This window comes from Choloepus didactylus, chromosome 7, assembly GCF_015220235.1.
Source record: "Choloepus didactylus isolate mChoDid1 chromosome 7, mChoDid1.pri, whole genome shotgun sequence".
Taxonomy (NCBI): Eukaryota; Metazoa; Chordata; class Mammalia; order Pilosa; family Megalonychidae; genus Choloepus; species Choloepus didactylus.
In genome coordinates, this window is record NC_051313.1 from 84,184,066 (window position 1) to 84,211,309 (window position 27,244).

General features: G+C 36.8%; 1 protein-coding gene across 1 annotated transcript in view; it reads right to left on the reverse strand.

The window, feature by feature from the left end:
• COL19A1 (collagen type XIX alpha 1 chain) overlaps positions 1-27,244 on the reverse strand; it is a 341,781-nt gene that overhangs the window by 267,572 nt on the left and 46,965 nt on the right. The window contains exons 5-7 of the mRNA XM_037844663.1: positions 13,588-13,711; positions 12,025-12,300; positions 3,882-3,962 (exon numbers count right to left, since the gene is read on the reverse strand). Coding sequence (XP_037700591.1) covers positions 3,882-3,962; positions 12,025-12,300; positions 13,588-13,711 — 481 coding nt within the window. The remainder of the gene's footprint in view (positions 1-3,881; positions 3,963-12,024; positions 12,301-13,587; positions 13,712-27,244) is intronic.

Genomic DNA, 27,244 nt, shown 5'->3' on the forward strand with positions numbered 1-27,244 from the left:
TCTCCCTCCTGCCTTGTGGAAGAAATGTAGATGCTCTTGCTTAGTATGAGCAGAATTTTCAATTAGGATGAACTTAAATGTTTGGAAATGAACAGGGGTGTTGGTAGCAAGATGTGAGAATAGCTAACAGTGCCGAATGGTGTGTGAATGAGGTGGAAAGGGGAAGCTCAGAGTCATATATGTCACCAGAAGGAAAGTTGGAGGTCAAAAGATGGAAATGTATAAAACTGAATCCTATGGTGGGCAATGTCCATGATCAACTGTACAAATACTAGAAATCACTTCATGAACCAGAACAAATGTATGACAATACAATTAGAAATTAATAATAGAGGGGCATATAGGGAAGAACTATATACCTATTACAAACTATATACTACAGTTAGTAGTATTTCAACATTTTTTCATAAACAGTAACAAACATACTATATCAATAGTAGGAGTCAAAAATTGAGGGGGGTTGATTAGGGATAGGGGAGGTTTAGAGTTTCCTTTTCTTTTTTTCTCTTTTCATCTTTCACTTTATTTCTTGTCTGGAGTAATGAAAAGTTTCTAAAAATTGAACAAAAATTAAGTGTGATGGATGCACAGCTGTATGAGGGTACCCAGGGGCAAGTGATTGTACACTTTGGATCTTTGGATAATTGTATGGTATCTGAACAATCTCAATAAAAATGAAAAAAAAAAAAATCACATTCAAATGAAACAAGGTTGTTACCAAAATAGTTCATTTATTTCACATGATTCAATATGATTTTCCAGCTAGTCCTTTCCATAGGTTCCTAGCCAGATAACCAAAATCCCCTTAGGATCTACAACTTTGCTCTGGATAAGTGACTCACTATTTTAATTTTGGAATTTAAATGACTTTAAAGGTATGTCTCAGGTTTCACTATAAAACTGCCCACACTCCCAAAAAACTGCCTAAAGGGTACATAAAACATACTAGTAAGGACTCCCCTCCTTGTAAAAGCTCTGGTTTTGATTTAACGTTTGGTTAATTAGCTCAATCACATCTCTCACTTATTTTCAACATATGTTGTTGATTTCTTCCTTCTCTTCATATTCGATCTTTTTTCTCTCTGTCTAAATATCTAGACATGGAACTGACTGTTTCAGAAACTTAACACTTAATTAAAAGAAACAAAGAAGCATGTGTATAGATTATCCTGAATAATTTTCACCTTTGGAATGCTCCGTATAATACTAACACTGAAAAACCTCTGTGATTTGAAATCCCAAGGAGAAAAAAATAGATTTTTAAACAAGTACATTAAAAGTTTCCATGGTAAAAATATTTTTGTTTTACTAGTTCAATACAAAAATAGAGTTGATATTAGAAGCATAGCAAATTTAACTTAGCTGGCTTTTATATGATTATCTCCCAAACTACACTATTTGATTTGTAAAATGTAGCATGCTTCTCTTTTCTATTAGTCATTAAATGGATCATGATGACCCACAAATAATTATCAGGAGGAAAATCTATAGTCTCCTTTTATTTTTTCCATAGTTGGGGATGAATTCCTACCTTATTTTTTACTCTTTAAAACTAGCTCAAAAATAATACCCTGCAAAACATGATTTTTAAAATTTTTTTCATTATGTGTAAGGTCATGTCAGTTTTTTTAATTGCCAAATCACTCCCACCAAATCATCACCTATACTTCCTTAAACAATTTTCTCATAATTTGGGTTGAAAATGTCTATTATTCAATGACACAGAACATTGAATATTAGTCAAGAATATTATATTTAAATATACCAGAATATAATTATATTACTTTACAATCAGGGAAAATTATTATTTTAAGAGCTCTCACAATAAAAAGACATAATTAATTAAAAAAAAAAAACTTTTGGAAAATTAACATTTTCAAGATTTAAATATCTGGCTCCAGGAAGTCTAGTTATTTCAAGTCTGTAGATTGGCATTCTAAATTATCTTTTTAGATATTTATAGAAAGATATTTGGCTGCTTTTCATTTTACTTGGAATGAGACCCATAAACTGAGTTGGAGATATGTGTTACAAAAGAAAGTTATATAAGCGAAACATATAATTGAAAAACTTGGCTATGTTTTGAATCAGCTGAATCATTGGGCACATTCTTTCTTTGTTTTTTTTTTTTCTTAATTTTTATTTACAAACACTCTATACCCACTAAGCAAACTCTCCCTGTCCTCCCTATGCCCGTCCCCTGGTTACCTCTAATCTACTTTCTGTCTCTGAGAATTTGATATTTCTAGCTATCTCATTTAGGTAACATCATACAATATTTGTTCTTATGTGCCTTGCTTATTTCACTAGGCTTAATGTTTTCAAGGTTTATCCATGTTGCAGCAAATCTCAGGACTTCATTCCTTCTTCTTGTCAGATACTATTCTACCATGTGTATGTACCACATTTTGTTTATCCATTTACTTGTTGACAGATACTTGGGTTGTTTCTATCTTGTGGCTATTGTGAATAATGCCCCTGTGAACTCTGGTTTCAGGTATCTGTTTGAAACTGTTTTCACTCTTTCTGGGTATATTCCTTGGGGTGGAATTACTAGGTCATGTGGTAGTTCTACATTTAACTTTCTGAGGAACTGCCACATTGCTTTCCACAGTGCCAACCATTTTACACTCCCACCATTGGGTACATTCTTATTCTACTACCTAGTGAGCTATAGGAGTTAAAAATAATTTTGAATTATGAAATCATTTATGAAACCTTCATATAATTTTCCATGGCACAGTGTAGAATTTTGGGGAAATCTAAGATACAAAGAAAAACTATTTTCACTCTTTATTTTTCATATGTTCTTTCTATAAATTTTTAGAAATAGTCCCTTTAATCACCTGTCTCTTCCACCTATCTCTTTTAGTAGACGGTAAGTCAACAAATCAAGAAACAAAGTTTTAGCTTCCTTCTAAGAACAGAACACTAAATAATAAAAAAAAAAAGTATAAAAGATAGTTCTTTCCCTTAATGAGTCTAAGATGTAGATGAATAAATTAAAATGAATTCAATTACATCCACTAATATAAGATGGGATTACAACAAGAGATTTAGAAAATATTGAACTAAGTATTTTTATTGGAATGGAGGATTGGTATGAGAAAGTAATAGTTATACAATTAGGTTGGGATACTGGGATGAGCAGCTAAGAACTTGATCTCTATTATTTGCCAACAGATAGTCACCAAAGGCTTTGAAAAAGAGATGAAAAGAGGGCAGAGAATGTGCCTTCTTCATATTTGTTAGCCCTGTTCCTTAGCACAGTGTCTAAAAGATCAGTGCCTTTGAATAATAAGGTTTGCTAGAAAAAAGTGAATGAATATACAAAGCAGCATTTCAGGGACTTATTCTGGTTATGCTGGAAAGAAAAAAGACTGCAGATAAGACAAGCAGTAAACAGGATAATATAACTATCCAGGCAAGAGGAAAAGGTGGACTGTAGCCAAAAAAGGGAAAAGGAAGATGTGGATGAAAAATCTATCACAGAGGAAAACAAGCCAGGTTGGTTGACAGTCTAGAAGAGGGAGATGAGTGACAAGTTCTGATCAGAGATTTAAAAACCTCTGTGACTGGAAAATGATAATGCTACTGTCAGAAACATAGTTTAGTTTAGGGAGAAAGGTGTAAATTCTCTTTTAGTTATGTTGAGTTCAAGGAGAGGGCACATCATCCCCAAGGTTCAGGAGGAAACACTGGGACTCAAATTGTAAAAAGAAACTATGGGAGAGACCTAAGAAGGCTTTCTTACTTGGGATAAAGCACTCACCTTGCTTTAACAGAAGACACTCGGTGCTGCCCTGCATTTGAATATATAGTATGCAATTAAAAGATAACTGGGGTTCAACATTCTTGACATGTGAAAAAAATAAACTTACCTTAGTATCTGATATTTCACAACATGTTTCTTGAGCTGCAAAGTTTGAGTTACAGTAGATTTTAAGTTGGTGAAGTTCAATCTATTAAAAAAAAATAAGAAACAGAAACAGCATTACTTTTTATTGAGAATCACACTTTGGCACTTATGAACTCTGGTAATTTAATTGGAAAGAAAAGGGACACTCATACCAGTAAATTACTGGTAGATGTTTTTAATGTTTTTGTTTAATTTTGTATTAAGTATTTTATAGACCTTTTGAGAAATAGACAAAGAGACAGATCTAGAGATAAATCAAGTAATGAAAGCAATTGCAAACCTTGGTTAATTGTTTTAAACCAATTAATATTTAATTGAAGAGAAGTTTTGTTATGTACTACATTAAAGCATGACCACTAAATGAAGAATATTTCAAAGTAAAAATTTCTGGGGTAAAAAACTGTTAAAGCATATGAAGGAAGGAGACTTTATCTGTAGTTTCAGACCACATACATGAGGCATTGACGCAGATGCATTTTTCCCATTAAGGAAAAAAATATTTAGTTTTTACCTAAAAATTTCATGGATTCTGTGTAAGACCTATGGATTTTATATTTAATTGTCATAATCCTGAGCAAGACTTACAAAATATTTTACAAAAATAATTTGTTCCTGCTATTCACTCAGCGAGCTCACATTTTTTGTCACTTGAACATGAAATTAAAAATGCTTCGAAGAAAGTACAGCCATGACTTTAAATACAAGATTAAACAATGACCCAAGAAAAAATATAGTACAGACTATTGATAAAATATCAATACTGTAGATGCTTAAATAGGCTGCTTGGATTCCTTAAGCTCTGAAATTTAGTAGTATTAAATAATGCTTTATGTAAGTAGGTATTGATTGAAACTGTGAAATTAGTTTATGGTTGTGAATTTAATAACTTAATTAATTAATAATCAATAGTATGATGGATTTGACATATAAACTAAGTCAAGAATAACCTCTCCTTTCCACCCCCCTTTACTTTCTCACCTCTTTTTCTGTTCCCCAATGTAACAGATATAAATTGTGCATTCCTTTGAATATCTTCTAGAGAAAGATCCAACTGTAATATTACAATAACTAATCCTAGATAACAGAAAGTAGACATCTGTGGTTATTTCTGAATCCCTACCTCAACACCAAAAAAGAGGGAAAGGAGAAAAAAAGCTGTAACTTCTACTCTATGCAGAGTTGAACAAAATCAGTTCAGCTCATAGAAAGATTTCAGAACTTCATAAATCTGTATATTTCTGAGCAGACTAATATTTGCAGCCAATCTAAAACTCTGAGACTAGACAAAACAATGACTTTTTTTCTATAACTTTCTGCAAGGTTATTAATAGTTTTTATTCATAAAATTTAAATATACTATCTTATATAATCTAACGAAATATCAACAGCAGTAACATCAATTATAAAGCATGAAGAATGGGGGTTCTAATTCATTAATATTCTTCTTAATAAAACTTTTCATTTATCATCATTATCTAAATAGCCATTAAATACTGAAATCCTACTATGTACTGTCTACGGTATTAGCCCTGCATATGTATGATTTTACTGAACTAAAGATAATTAATTTTCAAAAGACTGGAACACAAGTACTGATGACACTGAAACTACAACTGGCATAGTTCAATCTTGCTTTCCTTTTTCATTAGTTACTTTAGAATCCTTCACTGACACAGTGCTTTAGGAGAAGGTTTAGAACTAACTGTGTACTGATCCTTGCCACACTGAAGATTGATTTGTTAAAAAAAATCCTTGACCTCAATTTTATCACCTATCTCTCACAAAAGCATACAGATAGTATATGTAAAATAAAAATCATCAGAACATTGTTTTTTCAATAACATACATTCCTGTTGTAGAACACTTTGACATTACAACAGATCTTCTTAGTCACAGTGCTTATATGGAGATGATGAAAAATTAATCCACCTAAAGTTTTAGTAGGACTAATGATTTTTCAAAAATAAAATATGTATTTTTCTTGTTTCTTTAAATTTCAAGTGACTATCACATTTAAAAAAAAACAAAAACTACATTATTTTGATTTTCCTTTACAGTTATCCTTAAATGAACCAGGATTCCACATTAAATTATGGAATCATTTTAATGCTTTAATTTTCATATTAGGTCTTTTTTTATGGAACATGCCTGATATTCTTCAATCTCAAGGTCTAGAATCATTTTTAGCTTGGTAGGAAGTTAATCAGACAAAGAACACAGAACACTCAACCTGTAGAGGTTGAGCTCCATGCCTGGATCCCACTCTTGCACTAATTGGGCTCTTCTTGTTACCCCTGTACCCCTCAGTATACTCAGTATACTCTGATTTTTCCAGTTCCTCTGGAATCCAGTCCACTTTGCTCTCACCAGTCCCATAAGGGACCAGATACCAGTTCCAAATCCTATCCTTGTGGCAGTGCCCCAATTACTCTTGCTAGAATTCCCTGAAGTTAACTTCCTATCTTCCTACACTGCATCTACGGCTAGACGTTCTACCTGCTAATCCCCACTTCCTCCTTTTGCCTTTAGAGGAACATTTCTGAAACCACTGCCCTAGTCTATCTGATCTGCCTAATACTGCTGTAGTTTTTGTAATTAATAATAGTAGTGTACCACCATTTAGTGATGTAGACTTTAATCCTTCTATCAGACGACAAGATCTTTGACAGCAGAAGCAGGCTTTTACTCACTCTTGTAAGGGTTGAAGACAGTATCTGGCTCTAAATTAATAATTGAACTAAAGAGAACCAACGACATATTAGGCACTATGGCACATACTCTAAACAACTATCACTAGTAACTCTACCAACTCTATTATAACTGAGGATACTGAGTCTCAGATAAATTAACTCTTTTGCCAAGATCACAAGTCAAGTAGCTGAGCTAGGCTTTAAAACTACATTTGGAGGAGGAGCTAAGATGGCGGCATAGAGAGGAGTGGAAGACTGTTAGTCCCCCCCAGAACAATTCATAAATGACCAAAAAACTAGTAAATAACCTAGAATAACTGTGGGGAGACAAACGTGACTGTCCACTCATCATCCACCAACCTGAATTGGGAGGAATGCCCAAGATCACAGCATAAAATCTGTAAGTAAAACTGCGGACTCGCGCTGAGAGCCAAGAGCCGAGAGCCCCTCCCTCATGGAAGCCTCCCGGTGCTAGAGAGCAGCACTCTTTCAGCCCAGCTCCAACTGGGGTTTTAATGTTAACTGCTCAATACAGATAGTGAATCCTCAACAAGCAGACAGAGGCTTTTGGTGACAACTGACCTTGGGAGAGTCGGGTGACATATCTGTCTCAGGACGGGGAGCCCAGAGGATCGGGTGCTATCTCTGGCTGACAGGTGAACCTGGGAGTTTTTCTGTCTCTTTCTCTCTCTGTGGAGAAAACCTCAGCCATTTTCAGCCCACAGCGCTTTGCAGTAAAGACAGTCTCAGTCATTTTAAAATCAAAACACTTTGATCAGCAGAGTCAGAGAAACAAAGAACTTATTGATATGCAGCTGACATCTCAGGAGGGGGGCATAGCTTCCCAAGAGGAAAGGGAGGGGCCCAGCTCTACTGCCTGCTTTTCTGGAACCAGACCCCAATGCCTGGGAGAGGAGAGCCACAGGCCACACCCTCTTACACCTGCCAGTGACAGGCTGACAGGTGCACCTGCCAGGCAGAAAAGCATAGGTGTATCAATCCTCTAAGAAAAACCATCAAGGAAACCAGATACTGAATATTTCCTCCTTCTGTGACCTGAGCCTGTTCTCATCTGGGAAAATCTGATTGGGGTGGCCTAGGAGGTCAGATGCCTAGACAACAGAAAACTACAATCTACACTAAGAAAAACGAAGCTATGGCCCAGTCAAAGGAACAAACGTACACTTCAACTGAGATACAGGAATTTAAACAACTAATGCTAAATCAATTCAAAAAGTTTAGAGAAGATTTCTCAAAAGAGATAGAGGCTATAAAGAAAACACTGGGCATACATAAGGCAGAAATCGAAAGTTCAGAAAAACAACTAGTAGAATCTATGGAAATGAAAGGCACAACACAAGAGATGAAAGACACAATGGAAACATACAACAGCAGATCTCAAGAAGCAGAAGAAAACACTCAAGAACTGGAGAACAAAACACCTGAAAGCCTACATGCAAAGGAGCAGATGGAGAAAAGAATGAAAAAATATGAGCAACATCTCCGGGAACTTAAAGATGAAACAAAGTACAAGAATGTACATATCATTGGTGTCCCAGAAGGAGAAGAGAAGGGAAAAGGGGCAGAGGCAATAACAGAGGAAATAATCAATGGAAATTTCCCACCTCTTATGAAAGACATAAAATTACAGATCCAAGAAGCGCAGCATACTTCAAACAGAATAGATCTGAATAGGCCTACGCCAAGACACTTAATAATCAGATTATCAAATGTCAAAGACAAAGAGAGAATCCTGAAAGCAGCAAGAGAAAAGCAATCCATCACATACAAAGGAAGCTTAATAAGACTATGTGCAGATCTCTCAGCAGAAACCATGGAGGCAAGAAGGAAGTGGTGTGATATATTTAAGATACTGAAAGAGAAAAACCACCAACCAAGAATCCTATATCCAGCAAAGCTGTCCTTCAAATATGAGGGAGAGCTCAAAATATTTTCCGACAAACAAACAATGAGAGACTTTGTGAACAAGACACCCACCCTACAGGAAATACTAAAGGGAGCACTACAGAGTGATAGGAGAAGACGGGAGTGCATGCTTTGGAACACAATTTTGGGAGATGGTAGCACAGCAATGTAAGTACACTGAACAAAGATAACTATGAATAAGGTTGAAAGAGGAAGGTTGGGAGCATGTGAGACACTAGAAGAAAGAAGGAAAGATAAAGAATGGGTTTGTGTAACTTGGTGAAATCTAGAGTGTTCAACAATTGTGATAAAATGTGCAAATATGTTCTTTTACGAGGGAGAACAAGCAAATGTCAACCCTACAAGGTGTTAAAAATGGGGAGGCATTGGGGGAGGGATGCAATCAACGTAAACTAGAGACTATAACTAACAGAATCATTGTATTATGCTTCCTTTAATGTAATAAAGGTGATATACCAAGGTAAATGCAGATAAGAGGAGGGGATAGGGGAGGCATATTAGACACTTGACATTGGTGGTATTGTCTGACTCTTTACTCTACTTTGATTTAAGGTTACTTTTCCTTTTGCTACTTCCTAGCTGTCATTTTTTTTTCCTCTTTCTTTTGCCTCTCTACCTTCTTTGACTCTCCCTCCTGCCTTGTGGAAGAAACGTAGATGCCGTTATATAGATAGTGCTGAAGGTGGTGAACACATAAATAAGTGACCATACAGAGAACCATCGATTGTTTACTTAGGATGGAATGTATGGTGTGTGAACAAAACCATCTTAAAAAGAAAAATGACAAAACCTCAAGGGCAATATACTGAGTGAAATAAGCCAGACACATAAGGACAAATATTGCAGGGTCTCACTGATAAGAACTAATTATAATATGTAAACTCATAGACATGAAATATAAGGTACCAAGATATAGGATGAGGCTTAAGAATGGGGAGCAGTTGCTTAGTATGAGCAGAATGTTCAACTAGGATGAACTTAAATGTTTGGAAATGAACAGAGGTTTCGGTAGCAAGATGTGAGAATAACTTAACAGTGCCGAATGGCACGTGAATGAGGTGGAAACGGGAAGCTCAGAGTCATATATGTCACCGGAAGGAAAGTTGGAGGTCAAAAGATGGGAATGTATAAAACTGAATCCTATGGTGGGCAATGTCCATGATTAACTGTACAAATATTAGAAAACTCTTCCATGAATCAGAACAAATGTACGAGAATACAACTAGAAGTTAATAATAGAGGGGTATATGGGGAAGAAATATATACCTATTGCAAACTATATACTACAATTAGTAGTATTTCAACATTCTTTCATTAACAGTAACAAATGTACTATACCAACAGTACGAGTCAACAATTGAGGGGGGTTGGTTAGGGATATGGGAGGATTCGAGTTTCCTTTTCTTTTCTTTTTATCATCTTTCACTTTATTTCTTGTCTGGAGTAATGAAAAGGTTCTAAAAATTGAACAAAAAGTAAGTGCAGTGATGGATGCACAGCTGTATGAGGGTACCAGGGGCAACTGATTGTACACTTTGGATCTTTGGATAATTGCATGGTATCTGAACAATCCCAATAAAAATTACAAAAAAAAAAAAAAAAAAAAAAAAAACTACATTTGTCTGACTCCAAGCCGGCTCATGTTCTATGGTGCCATGATGTCCTGTCTCCACGGTTGGCTACTTCTGCCTGGCTTATTTTGCTGATCATCACCGAGCCCTAGTTATGATATTCTCACCAATTTTCTCTCTGTCTCTAAGAGAAAACAATTTTAAAATAATATTTTGTTGAATATATATTCATATATACATATATTTATATACACATTGTGCCAGTTTGAATGTATTGTGTCCCCCAAACGCCATTATCTTTGATGTAATCTTGTGTGGGCAGACGTTATCAGTTTTGATTTGATTTCTTTGAGTGTTTCTTTGGAGATGCACCCCACCCAGCTGTGGGTGATGACTCTGATGGGATATTTCCATGGAGACGTGGCCCCACCCATTTAGGGTGGGCCTTGATCAGTGGAGCCATATAAATGAGCTGATGGGCAGAGGGAACTCAGTACAGCTGAGAGTGAACATTTTGAAGAGGAGCTACAGCTAAGAGGGACACTTTGAAGAAAGCACAGGAGCTGCAGATGAGAGACAGTTTGAAGATGGCCATTGAAAGCAGCTCTTGCTCTGGAGAAGCTGAGAGAGGACAAATATCCCAAGTGCAACTAAGAGTGACATTTTTGAGGAACTGCAGCCTAGAGAGGAACGTCCTGAGAGAAAGCCATTTTGAAACCAGAACTTTGGAGCAGATGCCAGCCATGTGCCTTCCCAGCTAACAGAGGTTTTCCGGACACCATTGGCTATCCTCCAGTGAAGGTACTCGATTGCTGATGTGTTACCCTGGACACTTTATGGCCTTAAGACTGTAACTGTGTAACCAAATAAACCCCTTTTATAAAAGCCAGTCCATTTTGGTGTTTTGCATTCCAGCAGCATTAGCAAACCAGAACACACATGTATAAAATACTTTATGATTCCCCCCACAGGAATCTTAAGAAAATAATAAGCTAGAAAATATTTATTTACATAGAATTGTACTTTTGAAATAAAATTGAACTGTTAAGTGATTTGTGTCAACATCAGAAGCATTTCCTATTGGTGACCTGCATTCAAATTATTTTTTGTGGGTTTTTCCATGATTCTATCCACAATAAAATTTGCAATCAGCAAATCTGGAAAGGTCTCACCTTTTTAAAATTATAGACCTTATTCTCTAGGGAAAGCAATAATAAATCTATATCATCTCAGGATCAAATACACATTTTAAAGGACTTTGTCAACTGTAAAGGCTTTACTAGCCAATTTTTCTCATCCAAATGAGTTTCTGATACATTTAGTAGCTATGCCTAACCAATTTTTCTCATCCAAATGGCCTAATGATACACTTAGTAGCTATATTTCAGTCAAATAGAACTCTGAAAAACTATCATAAGCTTATGAAAAATAGTCTGTAATGCAAAACAATTGCTATTCTGAATAAATAGCCTATTGTTCTTGAATGAAAACACCAGATAATCTGGAATCATTTAATTTAGAGTTAATCTTTTTCCAGTCCTTTTTATTCAATACATATGAGCTTAAGGCAAACTTACTTTCTGTATCATGTTTCAATTTTTAATAATTTTAATTTTAATAATCCTATTTTTAAAGTCGATCTAATTATTTTGAACCCACAGGCTGGAGAAAAACAGGTGAAAATATAGTTGGAGGATAATAATGGGAAAATAGATAACATATGAAAATACAGTTGGAAATACATAGCTATCCTTTACACATCAATGGCAAATTAATTTAAACAGTGCTAGGAGGAAGTGCATTACACAGTAATTAAAGGAAGATGTTTTTGATAATATATTTTGTTTCAAGTTTAGAAATGTTACTAGTTCTCTTTCATCATCACATCACAACTCACGTCCACAGGCTTGCCATCCAAAGCTCGTGCAGTGATGACGGTCCTTCCATGGAAGTCAATAGCATCCTTTTCACCAGTTTGTCGTCTCTCAATTAAGTTACAATCCATATAGAGTGAAATGACGTGAGACTGTATACTGATGCCAAGTTTATGCCACTGGCGATCAAACAAAGGGCGTAGTTCTCGGCTTTTAAAGATGTAACTCAACACCTTTCCCTCAGCAGCACGAAACATAAATTCAACCACCTTCTTTCCACCATCGACCACTATAGAAACCTGCAAAAATGCAAATTATCTTTAAATGTTTTAAAAGCAATGTTCAAAATTATTAAAGCAGGCAAATAAAAACTCAAACTGTATGCTAGTATAAATGAGGCACTTAATAAAATTTTTTACATGACACCTGTGTTCAGCTAATTTGTTAACATAAGAGGAACAGCTACAAAAATGGTTTAGATATGGGGTGTTCTGGTGAATATAATATGCTCCTTTCTTCAGAAAATATCTAAGAGTATATATATATATATATACACACACACATATATACACATACCATATATATTCCTTATGAGCAATTCAAGAATTCAAGGTTGCTAATTTAGGAAGAAAATAATTTCACTTAGAATGGAAACATGATCAACTACTTTTTAACCTTTGATAATGTGCATGTTGCAAAGAAATTCATTCCTTACAGGAGACACTCTTTCAGTTCATGTCATCTTCCTAATATAAAATTGGTGACTGTATTATCAGAGTAAAAGAACAGTGAAAATAAAAACATTTTAATTGTTATGTAGAGAAGTTAACACAAATGTATAGTGCCAATAAGCAATTCTGAGGTTAATTCTCCCTTTCCTTGGAATGCCCTGGTACCTCCTTTCAGCGCAGATGCCATCTCTTCCACAAGCCTTCCTAGATTCCTGTTCTCCCCATTCCCCAGTTTTGTTGAGCTATCCTTTCCCTGTTTCCACAGCCTCCAGCTCACTATTAGCTTACCCTTGCCCCTGTCAACTGTATTATAATTATCCTGTATTGTGTTCTTCTCCTAAATGTCATCTCCTTAGATTTCTGCCCCCTGAGATTACTAAGTGTGTTTTTTCCATCTCTCTTCCTTGTCACTATGCATACAGCCTATCATATAGCATGTGTTCAATAAATGTTTATTGAAGGAATAAATTTGTACATCTAACTTCTTAGTTTACCAAGGATTGTCAAATGAAACAACAATCAACCTTAAAATAATATATATTAGCAAAGATGATAGGAAGTGAAGAAGTTATTATTGAGGTAGGATTAGTCAGTGAAGCATTTGTAAAAGAAGGGCAGTTTGAGGGTCTCTAGACAAAACGCTAGTCCTGTGTCATCCACTGGACTCTCATACCACAGATCTCAGCCAGACCATCCTCACCATGAGAATACTTACATTTCCCTGTTGGTGATCCCCTAAAAGATAGAGTAGTCTGATACTAGATCTGCTCCTAAATTTGTACACACAGTTCAGAGACTCACCTGGCTTAATCACATAAAGGAAAACTAGTAAGCACGACTCCCATGGTTCCTTACCTGCGGCATATTCTGCTGGTTTAAAACCTGCCATAGAAACCACCGTTCGTGTTTGGTGCTTCTTCTTACACGAAACATGGCTGATACGGAATACTCCTCAGGAAGGCCTTTGGGAAACATCTTGCTGAGGAAAGAAAACCAAGAGTCTTTGTGGGACAATAAAGATGGCAAGGAAAGAAAGTCTAGCTACGAAGTTCTATATAATAAAATATCTCAGTCATTTGTCTCAATGATTTATAATTCATTATGTATTTTTATAGTAATTTACCTAATGGAAATATGGAAGCAACCATGCCTAAATAAATAATTTGTATTCTTACACTCTCCGTGTGTGTGTGTGTGTGTGTGTGTGTGTATAAAATATCCTGGTATTGTGTTATTAAAGCTTGGGAGTGTGTGAAAACGAGTGGGTAGGAGACAATACTATGTTCTAATGTCCCCTTACACAACAGGTGCTCCAACAAAGAAGAATCCCAGAATTCACTGAAACCTGGAAAATAGTAGACATTTACAAAGGAAATAGATAGCACTCCTCAGTTTTGTTAGTAGAGTGAAGTTCAGAGAATTTCAAAGTACACTGAAAACAAACAAATGTGTATTTTCCAAAAAAGTTTTGTCATATTAAACTCTCGCAAATGAATTCCTAATACAGATTTCTTAGTATCATTTTAAGACTGGTGCCAAATACAACAAGGAGGTTTTCTTTTAGCTTTATTTTTCATTCCTACAGAAAAAAACATAATTTCTAGGCAGCAGAGAGAGCCAAAAGACAATGCAAATGCTCTTCTGCCTCAATCTGTTTTCAAATCACCTTTCTCACTGGACCCACAAAGAGATTAAAAAAAAAAAACAACAGCAACAAAAATCACAATGGACATGTCTGAATTTAAACTTTCATTGCAAAATAAGGAGAGAAATATTGCTCCAAGTTGACTTTAAAATTTACCAGCACTTAGAAGTAAGTACCTGAAACTATCAAACTGCAACCCCGTAGCCTTGACTCTTGAAGACGATTGTATAACAATGTAGCTTACAAGGGGTGACAATGTGATTGTGAAAACCTTGTGGATTGCACTCCCTTTATCCAGTGTATGGATGGATGAGTAGAAAAATGGGGACAAAAACTGAATGAAAATAGGGTGGGGGGGGGATGGTTTGGATGTTCTTTTTTACTTTTATTTTTTATTCTTATTTTTACTTTTTCTGGTATAAGGAAAATGTTCAAAAAATAGATTGGGGTTATGAATGCACAACTATAGATGATACTGTGAACAGCTGATTGTACACCAAGGATGACTGTATGATATGTGAATATATCTCAATAAAACTGAATTAAAAATAATTTATCAGCACTGTATGTGAAAACTCTGCAAGGCAGGAATCTTCCTTTTCTTTCTTAAATATCATGAGAAATAGTAAGTAAAAATACTCTAAAAGACAAGCATAGCGAGAAGTTGTTATATATAAATAAAATACATTGAAATGGTAACTACTAACTTCAAATACTATACTTACCTACTAAATCTGACAACCAAAATGTCGTGGAGAATTCTGAAATTTTGTTTTTCCTCTTTGTATTAGAGACAAAGTCATATGTGATAGGAAAATTAGGAAAAAAAAAACACGAAAAATATATTCTTGCCTAAAGTTTTCATTTACTTACTTGGTTAAACAGAATATATATACACATTCAATCTAGTTTTATCTTCTTCCTTGAAGATATATTACAATGAGAGGCATGTACACTATTATATTCTCTCTTCAATAAGTCATTAGCAAATCATTTGTTTTTGTGAATTTCATCAAACAAAAGAAAGCTTCTAAAATAGAATTTTCTCTGGCAAGTAACTGGCATTAAAATAAATTTTACTAATGGCAATCACTGCACTGCTTAAAGAAATGTTGTTCATAAAACATGTTCCAAAGAGAAAGTGCCATTCCTCTTTGCTACCTCTCATTTGGGATTGGCTGTAAACCTGAAAGGTGGACACATGTAGAGGTGAATGGTGATAGCAAAAAATTAACTTCTCATTTGAAGTTCTGAACTACTTAGTTGCTCCCAAACTCCTTTTGAAAGAAACTTCAATCTACACATCAGTCCCTCCACATCCCCACATGCCCAGCAATAACTTATGATTCCACCTTGCTTCCAACTTCCAGCTTCCCTGTTAATTTTGGTGACCTTTCTATACAAAAACCATAACCCACTTTTATCTTCCCAAAACAGTCACGGAGTATGGAGTACTCTCTTGATATCCTTCCAGCAAGTTCCTTCTCTGATTCTTCCACTTAACTTATAATTATAATTCCACTTTTAATTATACACACATCTTCACTGATTAAAAAACATACCGACAAACAGACAAAACCTGCCCAACCTTGCAACGTCATTTTGCTACCATCCCATATATCGTCCAAATTTCTTAAATCAACATCACGAATCTCTACATCTCACTATCTACTCACTCCTTAACTCTCCTGTATTCTGAAGGCATTCCTTCCCCTCTACCAAATAATCTCAGACAACCCTACCTTTCAATCAGATAGTTCACTGGCTTCTTCTCAATTCCTTTGCAAATTTTAACTCTGCTGACATACTGTCTTTGACATAAACTGAGAGTCAGAACCACAATGACTATAGGGCCCAGCCGGGAAACTGGAATATAAATTCCCAAGGGTCTTTGTCTGTCCTATTCGCCTTTTTGCCCCAGCACCTAGAACAGTGCCTGTACGTGGTAGATACTCAATAAACGTTATTAAATGAAAAAATGAATAAAGTGAGTTTAGATAGAAGCAATTTAAAACACACACACAGGGGGAGGCGGGGCAAGATGGCAGACTGGTGAGCTGTATGTTTTAGTTACTCCTCCAGGAAAGTAGGTAAAAAGCCAGGAACTGCGTGGACTGGACACCACAGAGCAATCTGTCTTTGGGCATACTTCATACAACACTCATGAAAACGTGGAACTGCTGAGATCAGCGAAATCTGTAAGTTTTTGCGGCCAGGGGACCCGCGCCCCTCCCTGCCAGGCTCAGTCCCGGGGGAGGAGGGGCTGTCAGCTCCAGGAAGGAGAAGGGAGAATTGCAGTGGCTGCTCTTACCGGAAACTCATTCTACTGATTCAAACTCCAACCATAGATAGACTGAGGCCAGACACCAGAGACTCTGAGAGCAGCCAGCCCAGCAGAGAGGAGACAGGCATAGAAAAAAAACAACACGAAAAACTCCAAAATAAAAGCAGAGGATTTTTGGAGTTCTGGTGAACACAGAAAGGGGAAGGGCGGAGATCAGGCCTTGAGGCGCATATGCAAATCCCGAAGCAAGGCTGATCTCTCTGCCCTGGGCACCTTTCCTTAATGGCCCTGGTTGCTTTGTCTATTAGCATTTCAATAACCCATTAGATCTCTGAGGAGGGCCGTTTATTTTTTTTTTTTTTAAATCCTTTTTGCTTTTTCTAAAACAATTACTCTAAGAAGCTCAATACAGAAAGCTTCAAAGAATTGAAATTTGGGCACGTCAAGTCAAGAGCAGAACTAAGAGAGCTCTGAGACAAAAGGCAATAATCCAGTGGCTGAGAAAATTCACTAAACAACACAACTTCCCAAGAAAAGGGGGGTGTCCGCTCACAGCCACCATCCTGGTGGACAGGAAACACTCCTGCCCATCGCCAGCCCCATAGCCCAGAGCTGCCCCAGACAACCCAGTGTGACGGAAGTGCTTCAAATAACAGGCACACACCACAAAACTGGGCGTGGACATTAGCCTTCCCTGCAACCTCAGCTGAATGTCCCAGAGCTGGGAAGGGGGAGCAGTGTGAATTAACAGAGCCCCATTCAGCCATCATTTGAGCAGACTGGGAGCCTCCCAACACAGCCCAGCAGCCCAGAACTGCCCTGGGGGGACGGCACTCACCTGCGACATAGCACAGTCATCCCTCAACAGAGGACCCGGGGTGCACAGCCTGGAAGAGGGGCCCACTTGCAAGTCTCAGGAGCCATACGCCAATACCAAAGACTTGTGGGTCAGTGGCAGAGACAAACTGTGGCAGGACTGAACTGAAGGATTAGACTATTGCAGTAGCTTTAAAACTCTAGGATCATCAGGGAGATTTGATTGTTAGGGCCACCCCCCCTCCCCGACTGCCCAGAAACACGCCCCACATACAGGGCAGGCAACACCAACTACACACGCAAGCTTGGGACACCAAATGGGCCCCACAAGACTCACTCCCCCACTCACCAAAAAGGCTAAGCAGGGGAGATCTGGCTTGTGGAGAACAGGTGGCTCGTGGACGCCACCTGCTGGTTAGTTAGAGAAAGTGTACTCCACGAAGCTGTAGATCTGATAAATTAGAGATAAGGACTTCAACTGGTCTACAAACCCTAAAAGAACCCTATCAAGGTCAGCAAATGCCACGAGGCCAAAAACAACAGAAAATTATAAAGCATATGAAAAAAACCAGACGATATGGATAACCCAAGCCCAAGCACCCAAATCAAAAGACCAGAAGAGACACACCTAGAGCAGCTACTCAAAGAACTAAAGATGAACAATGAGACCCTAGTACGGGATATGAAGGAAATCAAGAAGACCCTAGAAGAGCATAAAGAAGACATTGCAAGACTAAATAAAAAAAATGGATGATCTTATGGAAATTAAAGAAACTGTTGACCAAATTAAAAAGATTCTGGACACTCATAGTACAAGACTAGAGGAAGTTGAACAACGAATCAGTGACCTGGAAGATGACAGAATGGAAAATGAAAACATAAAAGAAAGAATGGGGAAAAAAATTGAAAAACTCGAAATGGACCTCAGGGATATGATAGATAATATGAAACGTCCGAATATAAGACTCATTGGTGTCCCAGAAGGGGAAGAAAAGGGTAAAGGTCTAGGAAGAGTATTCAAAGAAATTGTTGGGGAAAACTTCCCAAATCTTCTAAACAACATAAATACACAAATCATAAATGCTCAGCGAACTCCAAATAGAATAAATCCAAAAAAACCCACTCCGAGACATATACTGATCACACTGTCAAACATAGAAGAGAAGGAGCAAGTTCTGAAAGCAGCAAGAGAAAAGCAATTCACCACATACAAAGGAAACAGCATAAGACTAAGTAGTGACTACTCAGCAGCCACCATGGAGGCGAGAAGGCAGTGGCACGATATATTTAAAATTCTGAGTGAGAGGAATTTCCAGCCAAGAATACTTTATCCAGCAAAGCTCTCCTTCAAATTTGAGGGAGAGCTTAAATTTTTCACAGACAAAGAAATGCTGAGAGAATTTGCTAACAAGAGACCTGCCCTACTGGAGATACTAAAGGGAGCCCTACAGACAGAGAAACAAAGACAGGACAGAGAGACTTGGAGAAAGGTTCAGTACTAAAGAGATTCGGTATGGGTACAATAAAGGATATTAATAGAGAGAGGGAAAAATATGGCAAACATAATCCAAAGGATAAGATGGCCGATTCAAGAAATGCCTTCACGGTTTTAACGTTGAATGTAAATGGATTAAACTCCCCAATTAAAAGATATAGATTCGCAGAATGGATCAAAAAAAATGAACCATCAATATGTTGCATACAAGAGACTCATCTTAGACACAGGGACACAAAGAAACTGAAAGTGAAAGGATGGAAAAAAATATTTCATGCAAGCTACAGCCAAAAGAAAGCAGGTGTAGCAATATTAATCTCAGATAAAATAGACTTCAAATGCAGGGATGTTTTGAGAGACAAAGAAGGCCACTACATACTAATAAAAGGGGCAATTCAGCAAGAAGAAATAACAATCGTAAATGTCTATGCACCCAATCAAGGTGCCACAAAATACATGAGAGAAACATTGGCAAAACTAAAGGAAGCAATTGATGTTTCCACAATAATTGTGGGAGACTTCAACACATCACTCTCTCCTATAGATAGATCAACCAGACAGAAGACCAATAAGGAAATTGAAAACCTAAACAATCTGATAAATGAATTAGATTTAACAGACATCTACAGGACATTACATCCCAAATCAACAGGATACACATACTTTTCTAGTGCTCACGGAACTTTCTCCAGAATAGATCATATGCTGGGACATAAAACAAGCCTCAATAAATTTAAAAAGATTGAAATTATTCAAAGCACATTCTCTGACCACAATGGAATACAATTAGAAGTCAATAACCATCAGAGACTTAGAAAATTCACAAATACCTGGAGGTTAAACAACACACTCCTAAACAATCAGTGGGTTAAAGAAGAAATAGCAAGAGAAATTGCTAAATATATAGAGACGAATGAAAATGAGAACACAACATACCAAAACCTATGGGATGCAGCAAAAGCAGTGCTAAGGGGGAAATTTATAGCACTAAACGCATATATTAAAAAGGAAGAAAGAGCCAAAATCAAAGAACTAATGGATCAACTGAAGAAGCTAGAAAATGAACAGCAAACCAATCCTAAACCAAGTACAAGAAAAGAAATAACAAGGATTAAAGCAGAAATAAATGACATAGAGAACAAAAAAACAATAGAAAGGATAAATATCACCAAAAGTTGGTTCTTTGAGAAGATCAACAAGATTGACAAGCCCCTAGCTAGACTGACAAAATCAAAAAGAGAGAAGACCCATATAAACAAAATAATGAATGAAAAAGGTGACATAACTGCAGATCCTGAAGAAATTAAAAAAATTATAAGAGGATATTATGAACAACTGTATGGCAACAAACTGGATAATGTAGAAGAAATGGTCAATTTCCTGGAAACATATGAACAACCTAGACTGACCAGAGAAGAAACAGAAGACCTCAACCAACCCATCACAAGCAAAGAGATCCAATCAGTCATCAAAAATCTTCCCACAAATAAATGCCCAGGGCCAGATGGCTTCACAGGGGAATTCTACCAAACTTTCCAGAAAGAACTGACACCAATCTTACTCAAACTCTTTCAAAACATTGAAAAAAATGGAACACTACCTAACTCATTTTATGAAGCTAACATCAATCTAATACCAAAACCAGGCAAAGATGCTACAAAAAATGAAAACTACCGGCCAATCTCCCTAATGAATATAGATGCAAAAATCCTCAACAAAATACTTGCAAATCGAATCCAAAGACACATTAAAAAAATCATACACCATGACCAAGTGGGGTTCATTCCAGGCATGCAAGGATGGTTCAACATAAGAAAAACAATCAATGTATTACAACACATTAAAAACTCGAAAGGGAAAAATCAATTGATCATCTCAATAGATGCTGAAAAAGCATTTGACAAAATCCAACATCCCTTTTGATAAAAACACTTCAAAAGGTAGGAATTGAAGGAAACTTCCTCAACATGATAAAGAGCATATATGAAAAAACCCACAGCCAGCATAGTACTCAATGGTGAGAGACTGAAAGCCTTCCCTCTAAGATCAGGAACAAGACAAGGATGCCCGCTGTCACCACTGTTATTCAACATTGTGCTGGAAGTGCTAGCCAGGGCAATCCGGCAAGACAAAGAAATAAAAGGCATCCAAATTGGAAAAGAAGAAGTAAAACTGTCATTGTTTGCAGATGATATGATCTTATATCTAGAAAACCCTGAGAAATCAACGATACACCTACTAGAGCTAATAAACAAATTTAGCAAAGTAGCGGGATACAAGATTAATGCACATAAGTCAGTAATGTTTCTATATGCTAGAAATGAACAAACTGAAGAGACACTCAAGAAAAAGATACCATTTTCAATAGCAACTAAAAAAATCAAGTACCTAGGAATAAACTTAACCAAAGATGTAAAAGACCTATACAAAGAAAACTACATAACTCTACTAAAAGAAATAGAAGGGGACCTTAAAAGATGGAAAAATATTCCATGTTCATGGATAGGAAGGCTAAATGTCATTAAGATGTCAATTCTACCCAAACTCATCTACAGATTCAATGCAATCCCAATCAAAATTCCAACAACCTACTTTGCAGACTTGGAAAAGCTAGTTATCAAATTTATTTGGAAAGGGAAGATGCCTCGAATTGCTAAAGACACTTTAAAAAAGAAAAACGAAGTGGGAGGACTTACACTCCCTGACTTTGAAGCTTATTATAAAGCCACAGTTGCCAAAACAGCATGGTACTGGCACAAAGATAGACATATAGATCAATGGAATCGAATTGAGAATTCAGAGATAGACCCTCAGATCTATGGCCGACTGATCTTTGATAAGGCCCCCAAAGTCACCGAACTGAGCCATAATGGTCTTTTCAACAAATGGGGCTGGGAGAGTTGGATATCCATATCCAAAAGAATGAAAGAGGACCCCTACCTCACCCCCTACACAAAAATTAACTCAAAATGGACCAAAGATCTCAATATAAAAGAAAGTACCATTAAACTCCTAGAAGATAATGTAGGAAAACATCTTCAAGACCTTGTATTAGGAGGCCACTTCCTAGACTTTACACCCAAAGCACAAGCAACAAAAGAGAAAATAGATAAATGGGAACTCCTCAAGCTTAGAAGTTTCTGCACCTCAAAGGAATTTCTCAAAAAGGTAAAGAGGCAGCCAACTCAATGGGAAAAAATTTTTGGAAACCATGTATCTGACAAAAGACTGATATCTTGCATATACAAAGAAATCCTACAACTCAATGACAATAGTACAGACAGCCCAATTATAAAATGGGCAAAAGATATGAAAAGACAGTTCTCTGAAGAGGAAATACAAATGGCCAAGAAACACATGAAAAAATGTTCAGCTTCACTAGCTATTAGAGAGATGCAAATTAAGACCACAATGAGATACCATCTAACACCGGTTAGAATGGCTGCCATTAAACAAACAGGAAACCACAAATGCTGGAGGGGATGTGGAGAAATTGGAACTCTTATTCATTGTTGGTGGGACTGTATAATGGTTCAGCCACTCTGGAAGTCAGTCTGGCAGTTCCTTAGAAAACTAGAGATAGAGCTACCATTCGATCCAGCGATTGCACTTCTCGGGATATACCCGGAAGATCGGAAAGCAGTGACACGAACAGATATCTGCACGCCAATGTTCATAGCAGCATTATTCACAATTGCCAAGAGATGGAAACAACCCAAATGTCCATCAACAGATGAGTGGATAAATAAAATGTGGTATATACACACGATGGAATACTACGCGGCAGTAAGAAGGAACGATCTGGTGAAACATATGACAACATGGATGAACCTTGAAGACATAATGCTGAGCGAAATAAGCCAGGCACAAAAAGAGAAATATTATATGCTACCACTAATGTGAACTTTGAAAAATGTAAAACAAATGGTTTATAATGTAGAATGTAGGGGAACTAGCAGTAGAGAGCAATTAAGGAAGGGGGAACAATAATCCAAGAAGAACAGATAAGCTATTTAACGTTCTGGGGATGCCCAGAAATGACTATGGTCTGTTAATTTCTGATGGATGTAGTAGGAACAAGTTCACTGAAATGTTGCTATAGTATGTAACTTTCTTGGGGTAAAGTAGGAACATGTTGGAAGTTAAGCAGTTATCTTAGGTTAGTTGTCTTTTTCTTACTCCCTTGCTATGGTCTCTTTGAAATGTTCTTTTATTGTATGTTTGTTTTCTTTTAACTTTTTTTTCATACAGTTGATTTGAAAAAAGAAGGGAAAGTTAAAAAAAAAAAAAAAAGAAAAAAGACAAACAAGGAAAAAAAAAAAAAAAAAAAAAAACGATGTAGTGCCCCCTTGAGGAGCCTGTGGAGAATGCAGGGGTATTCGCCTACCCCACCTCCATGGTTGCTAACATGACCACAGACATAGGGGACTGGTGGTTTGATGGGTTGAGCCCTCTACCATAAGTTTTACCCTTGGGAAGACGGTTGCTGCAAAGGAGAGGCTAGGCCTCCCTGTATTTGTGCCTAAGAGTCTCCTCCTTAATGCCTCTTTGTTGCTCAGATGTGGCCCTCTCTCTCTGGCTAAGCCAACTTGAAAGGTGAAATCACTGCCCTCCCCCCTACGTGGGATCAGACACCCAGGGAAGTGAATCTCCCTGGCAACGTGGAATATGACTCCCGGGGAGGAATGTAGACCCGGCATCGTGGGATGGAGAACATCTTCTTGACCAAAAGGGGGATGTGAAAGGAAATGAAATAAGCTTCAGTGGCAGAGAGATTCCAAAACGAGCCGAGAGATCACTCTGGTGGGCACTCTTACGCACACTTTAGACAACCTTTTTTAGGTTCTAAAGAATTGGGGTAGCTGGTGGTGGATACCTGAAACTATTAAACTACAACCCAGAACCCATGAATCTCGAAGACAGTTGTATAAAAATGTAGCTTATGAGGGGTGACAGTGGGATTGGGAATGCCATAAGGACCAAACTCCACTTTGTCTAGTTTATGGATCGATGTGTAGAAAAGTAGGGGAAGCAAACAAACAGACAAAGGTACCTAGTGTTCTTTTTTACTTCAATTGCTCTTTTTCACTCTAATTATTATTCTTGTTATTTTTGTGTGTGTGCTAATGAAGGTGTCAGGGATTGATTTAGGTGATGAATGTACAACTATGTAATGGTACTGTAAACAATCGAAAGTACAATTTGTTTTGTATGACTTCGTGGTATGTGAATATATCTCAATAAAATGATGATTAAAAAAAAAAAAAAAACACACACACACACACAAACACACACACACACACACACACACGGCCCTCTCAATCTAGCCTTGGTTTATCCAATTCGGTAGAAATGCACATATAAGAAAATTTCCCTTCTCTCTTAGTGCTTTTATAAGAAAAATAAAGTGCAAGTGGGTTAATAATGGCAACTGGGACTCATTTTCATGTAGAGGACACATGTAGGACTGTGGGAAACTGAGAGCCCAGACCATCTACAGGGACAGCTGCTGTGTGGCTTCAGTCAACTGTCCCCATGTAGGAATGTGGACCTGGTGTTGCCATATCATCCCACATTTCAAAAGAAGCCAAAGATCCAGATTTTTATTTGAGAGGTTTAGAGTCTTAAATGTTGGCAATTAATTCATATTTTTCAAAAACATTCTCCAGACCAATCCTGTGTAAGTCAAACTAAACCACCGACTGCTGGTTGGCAACCTTAGATTTACACAGATATTTGCCACTGTGTATACAGCAGTATGAAGCTTACAAAGATGGAAAAATTAGGGTTCTTCCTGTCTTAATATTTCTTAAAGTCAGTTAGGAGAGGAAGAACACCCAAGATATTATAAGGAAAGTATATAAATTGGAAGAGAGTAGGGAAATACTGAGTATGGACAAAATTGGAACTCAAGGTTTTGAACAGAAAACCTACACTAGGTTAGGTATGGAGCTTCTTTTTAAATTTCATAACAACAGGATGGTGGATATTAGAGAATCCCACACAGGTCTGAGGAAAGGACAGCAGCCAGATAAAAGGGGGTGAAGTGGAAAAGCTTGAAAAAATTTCACCTCAGGGTTATGGGCACTACATGGACGCAAACTCTATCTACACTTACACTTCTATGACACCTAGTTCTTCTAGGTATCCTACTGCTTCTCTTACATACCATTTCCAACAAAAGACAGTGGCTTAAGCCCCCTTCCCCATAGTGTTGACACCCCCTTTCAACATGAACAAGTTAGGGTAGTCACTGCCTAGACACCCCTAAAGATCGAGAAAGTCATTAAACAAGGGGAATGGGTAGCAACAGATAAGATAGGATTTAACAAAGGATTATGAATACTGAAACTTTATATAAACATATATATGTGTGTGTGTGTGTATATATATATTTAGATGCTAGTGTATTAGATTAGCTAGAAGGAAATAACTGAAATGGTGGAACTGTAAACTTTGAAATTTGCTCTACAGCTATTCGTTGAATTGTGATTTGAAAGTTAGCACCTTTCTGTAAATATTTCGCAATAAGGAAAGAACTGAAACTGTGGAACTGTAACTCATAACATTTTTTTTTAATTACCTATATAACTGCTTGTTGGGCTGTACTTTGAAAGTTAACATATTTATGCTATATTTTACAATAATGGAAATAACTGAAATTGTGGAACTGTAACATATAGTATTCTTTGAAATTTGCTAATTATTATAGGATCATACTTTGAAAGTTATCACTGTTATGTACATATGTTAAAGTTCACAATTCAGAAAATGCATTAAAAAAGATACTTGCTTATAAAGATCCTTTCCTCAATCTGATCCTCCCTACATGATCTCTCTCCTCCCTTCAATGTTGTCACCTCTCCACAGATGATACTCCAGAACTAAAATATGCACCAAACCTCGGGCACACCTATGGTTTATCATGGATAAAGTGCACTTAAAAAGAATACATTTTCTGCTGTCATTGGGTGGAGTGGGCTCTTAGGTCCAGAGTGGTTTATAGAGTTGTTCAAGTTTTCTGTTTCCTTGTTTGTCTTCTATCTAATCATTCCATCCATGTTGAAAGTGAGGTATTGAAGTATCCAACTATTATTGCTGACTTGTCTATTTCACCCTTCAATTGTGTCAATTTATGTTCAATGCATTTTGGGACTCTCTTGTTAGATGCATATATGTTTATAAATGTTATAGCTTTGTATTAGTCAGTGTTCTCCAGAGAAACAATTATAAGGAATTGGCTCATGCTACCATGGGGCCTGATAAATCCAAACTCCATAGAGCAGGTCCTAGCTGGAAACTTCAATAAAGGTGATGCTGAACTACTCAGTCCAAATTCCAGGGGAAGCTGCATGGTTGGAAATTCCAACAAGAACCAATGCTGAAGTTGACTCTGAATCCCTCTTCTGAACTCTGAAATTCTCAGTTCTCACTTTAGGACCTCCAACTGTTTGGATGAGAAGACTCCTCTACATTGCTGAAAGCAATCTCCTTTGTTGACCATTGATACAATCCACTGATTATAGACGCAAATCCCATCTATGAAGTATCCTCAGTAACAAGCAGGCAAGTGCTTGAGAAAACAACTAAATAGTGTCGGATCCTAGTGTAGCCATTACAGCTGTCTTTTGATTACTGTTTGTATGATATATCTCTCCCCATCCTTCTACTTTCAATAAATGCTTTTACCTTCACTTTGAATCTAATGTGTCTCTCTTGTAGACACTATCTATTTGCCTTTTGATTGGATTGTTTCAGCTTTTTACATTTAATATAAATACTGCTAAGTTAGGATTTATGTCAGCCACTTTTATTTCCTGTCATGTCTTTTTTGTTTCTCAATTCTTCCATTACTGCCTTCTTTTTTGTTAAATAGATATTTTCTATGCTGTTGTTTTAATTCACTTGTTGATTCTTTTGTTATATTTTTGAGCTATTGTCTTAGCTGCTATCCTGAGGATTACAGTTAACATCTTCAGTTTATAACAATCTAGTTCAGATTAATACCAACTAAATCTCAGTAATATATTAAAAAAAACAACACATTGCTGTTATATAGCTGATTCCACCCCATTCCTTTGTGCTATTATTGCCACACAAATTATACCTTTATACATTATATGTCCATCAACGCAGATTTAAAATTATTGCTTTATTTATTTATTTATGCAGTTGTCTTTTAAATCAGAGAATAAAATAGTTAACAAACAAAATATATTTATTCTGCTTTTTAAAATTTGCATACATAAGTTACCTGTTTCAGTTTGCCAGC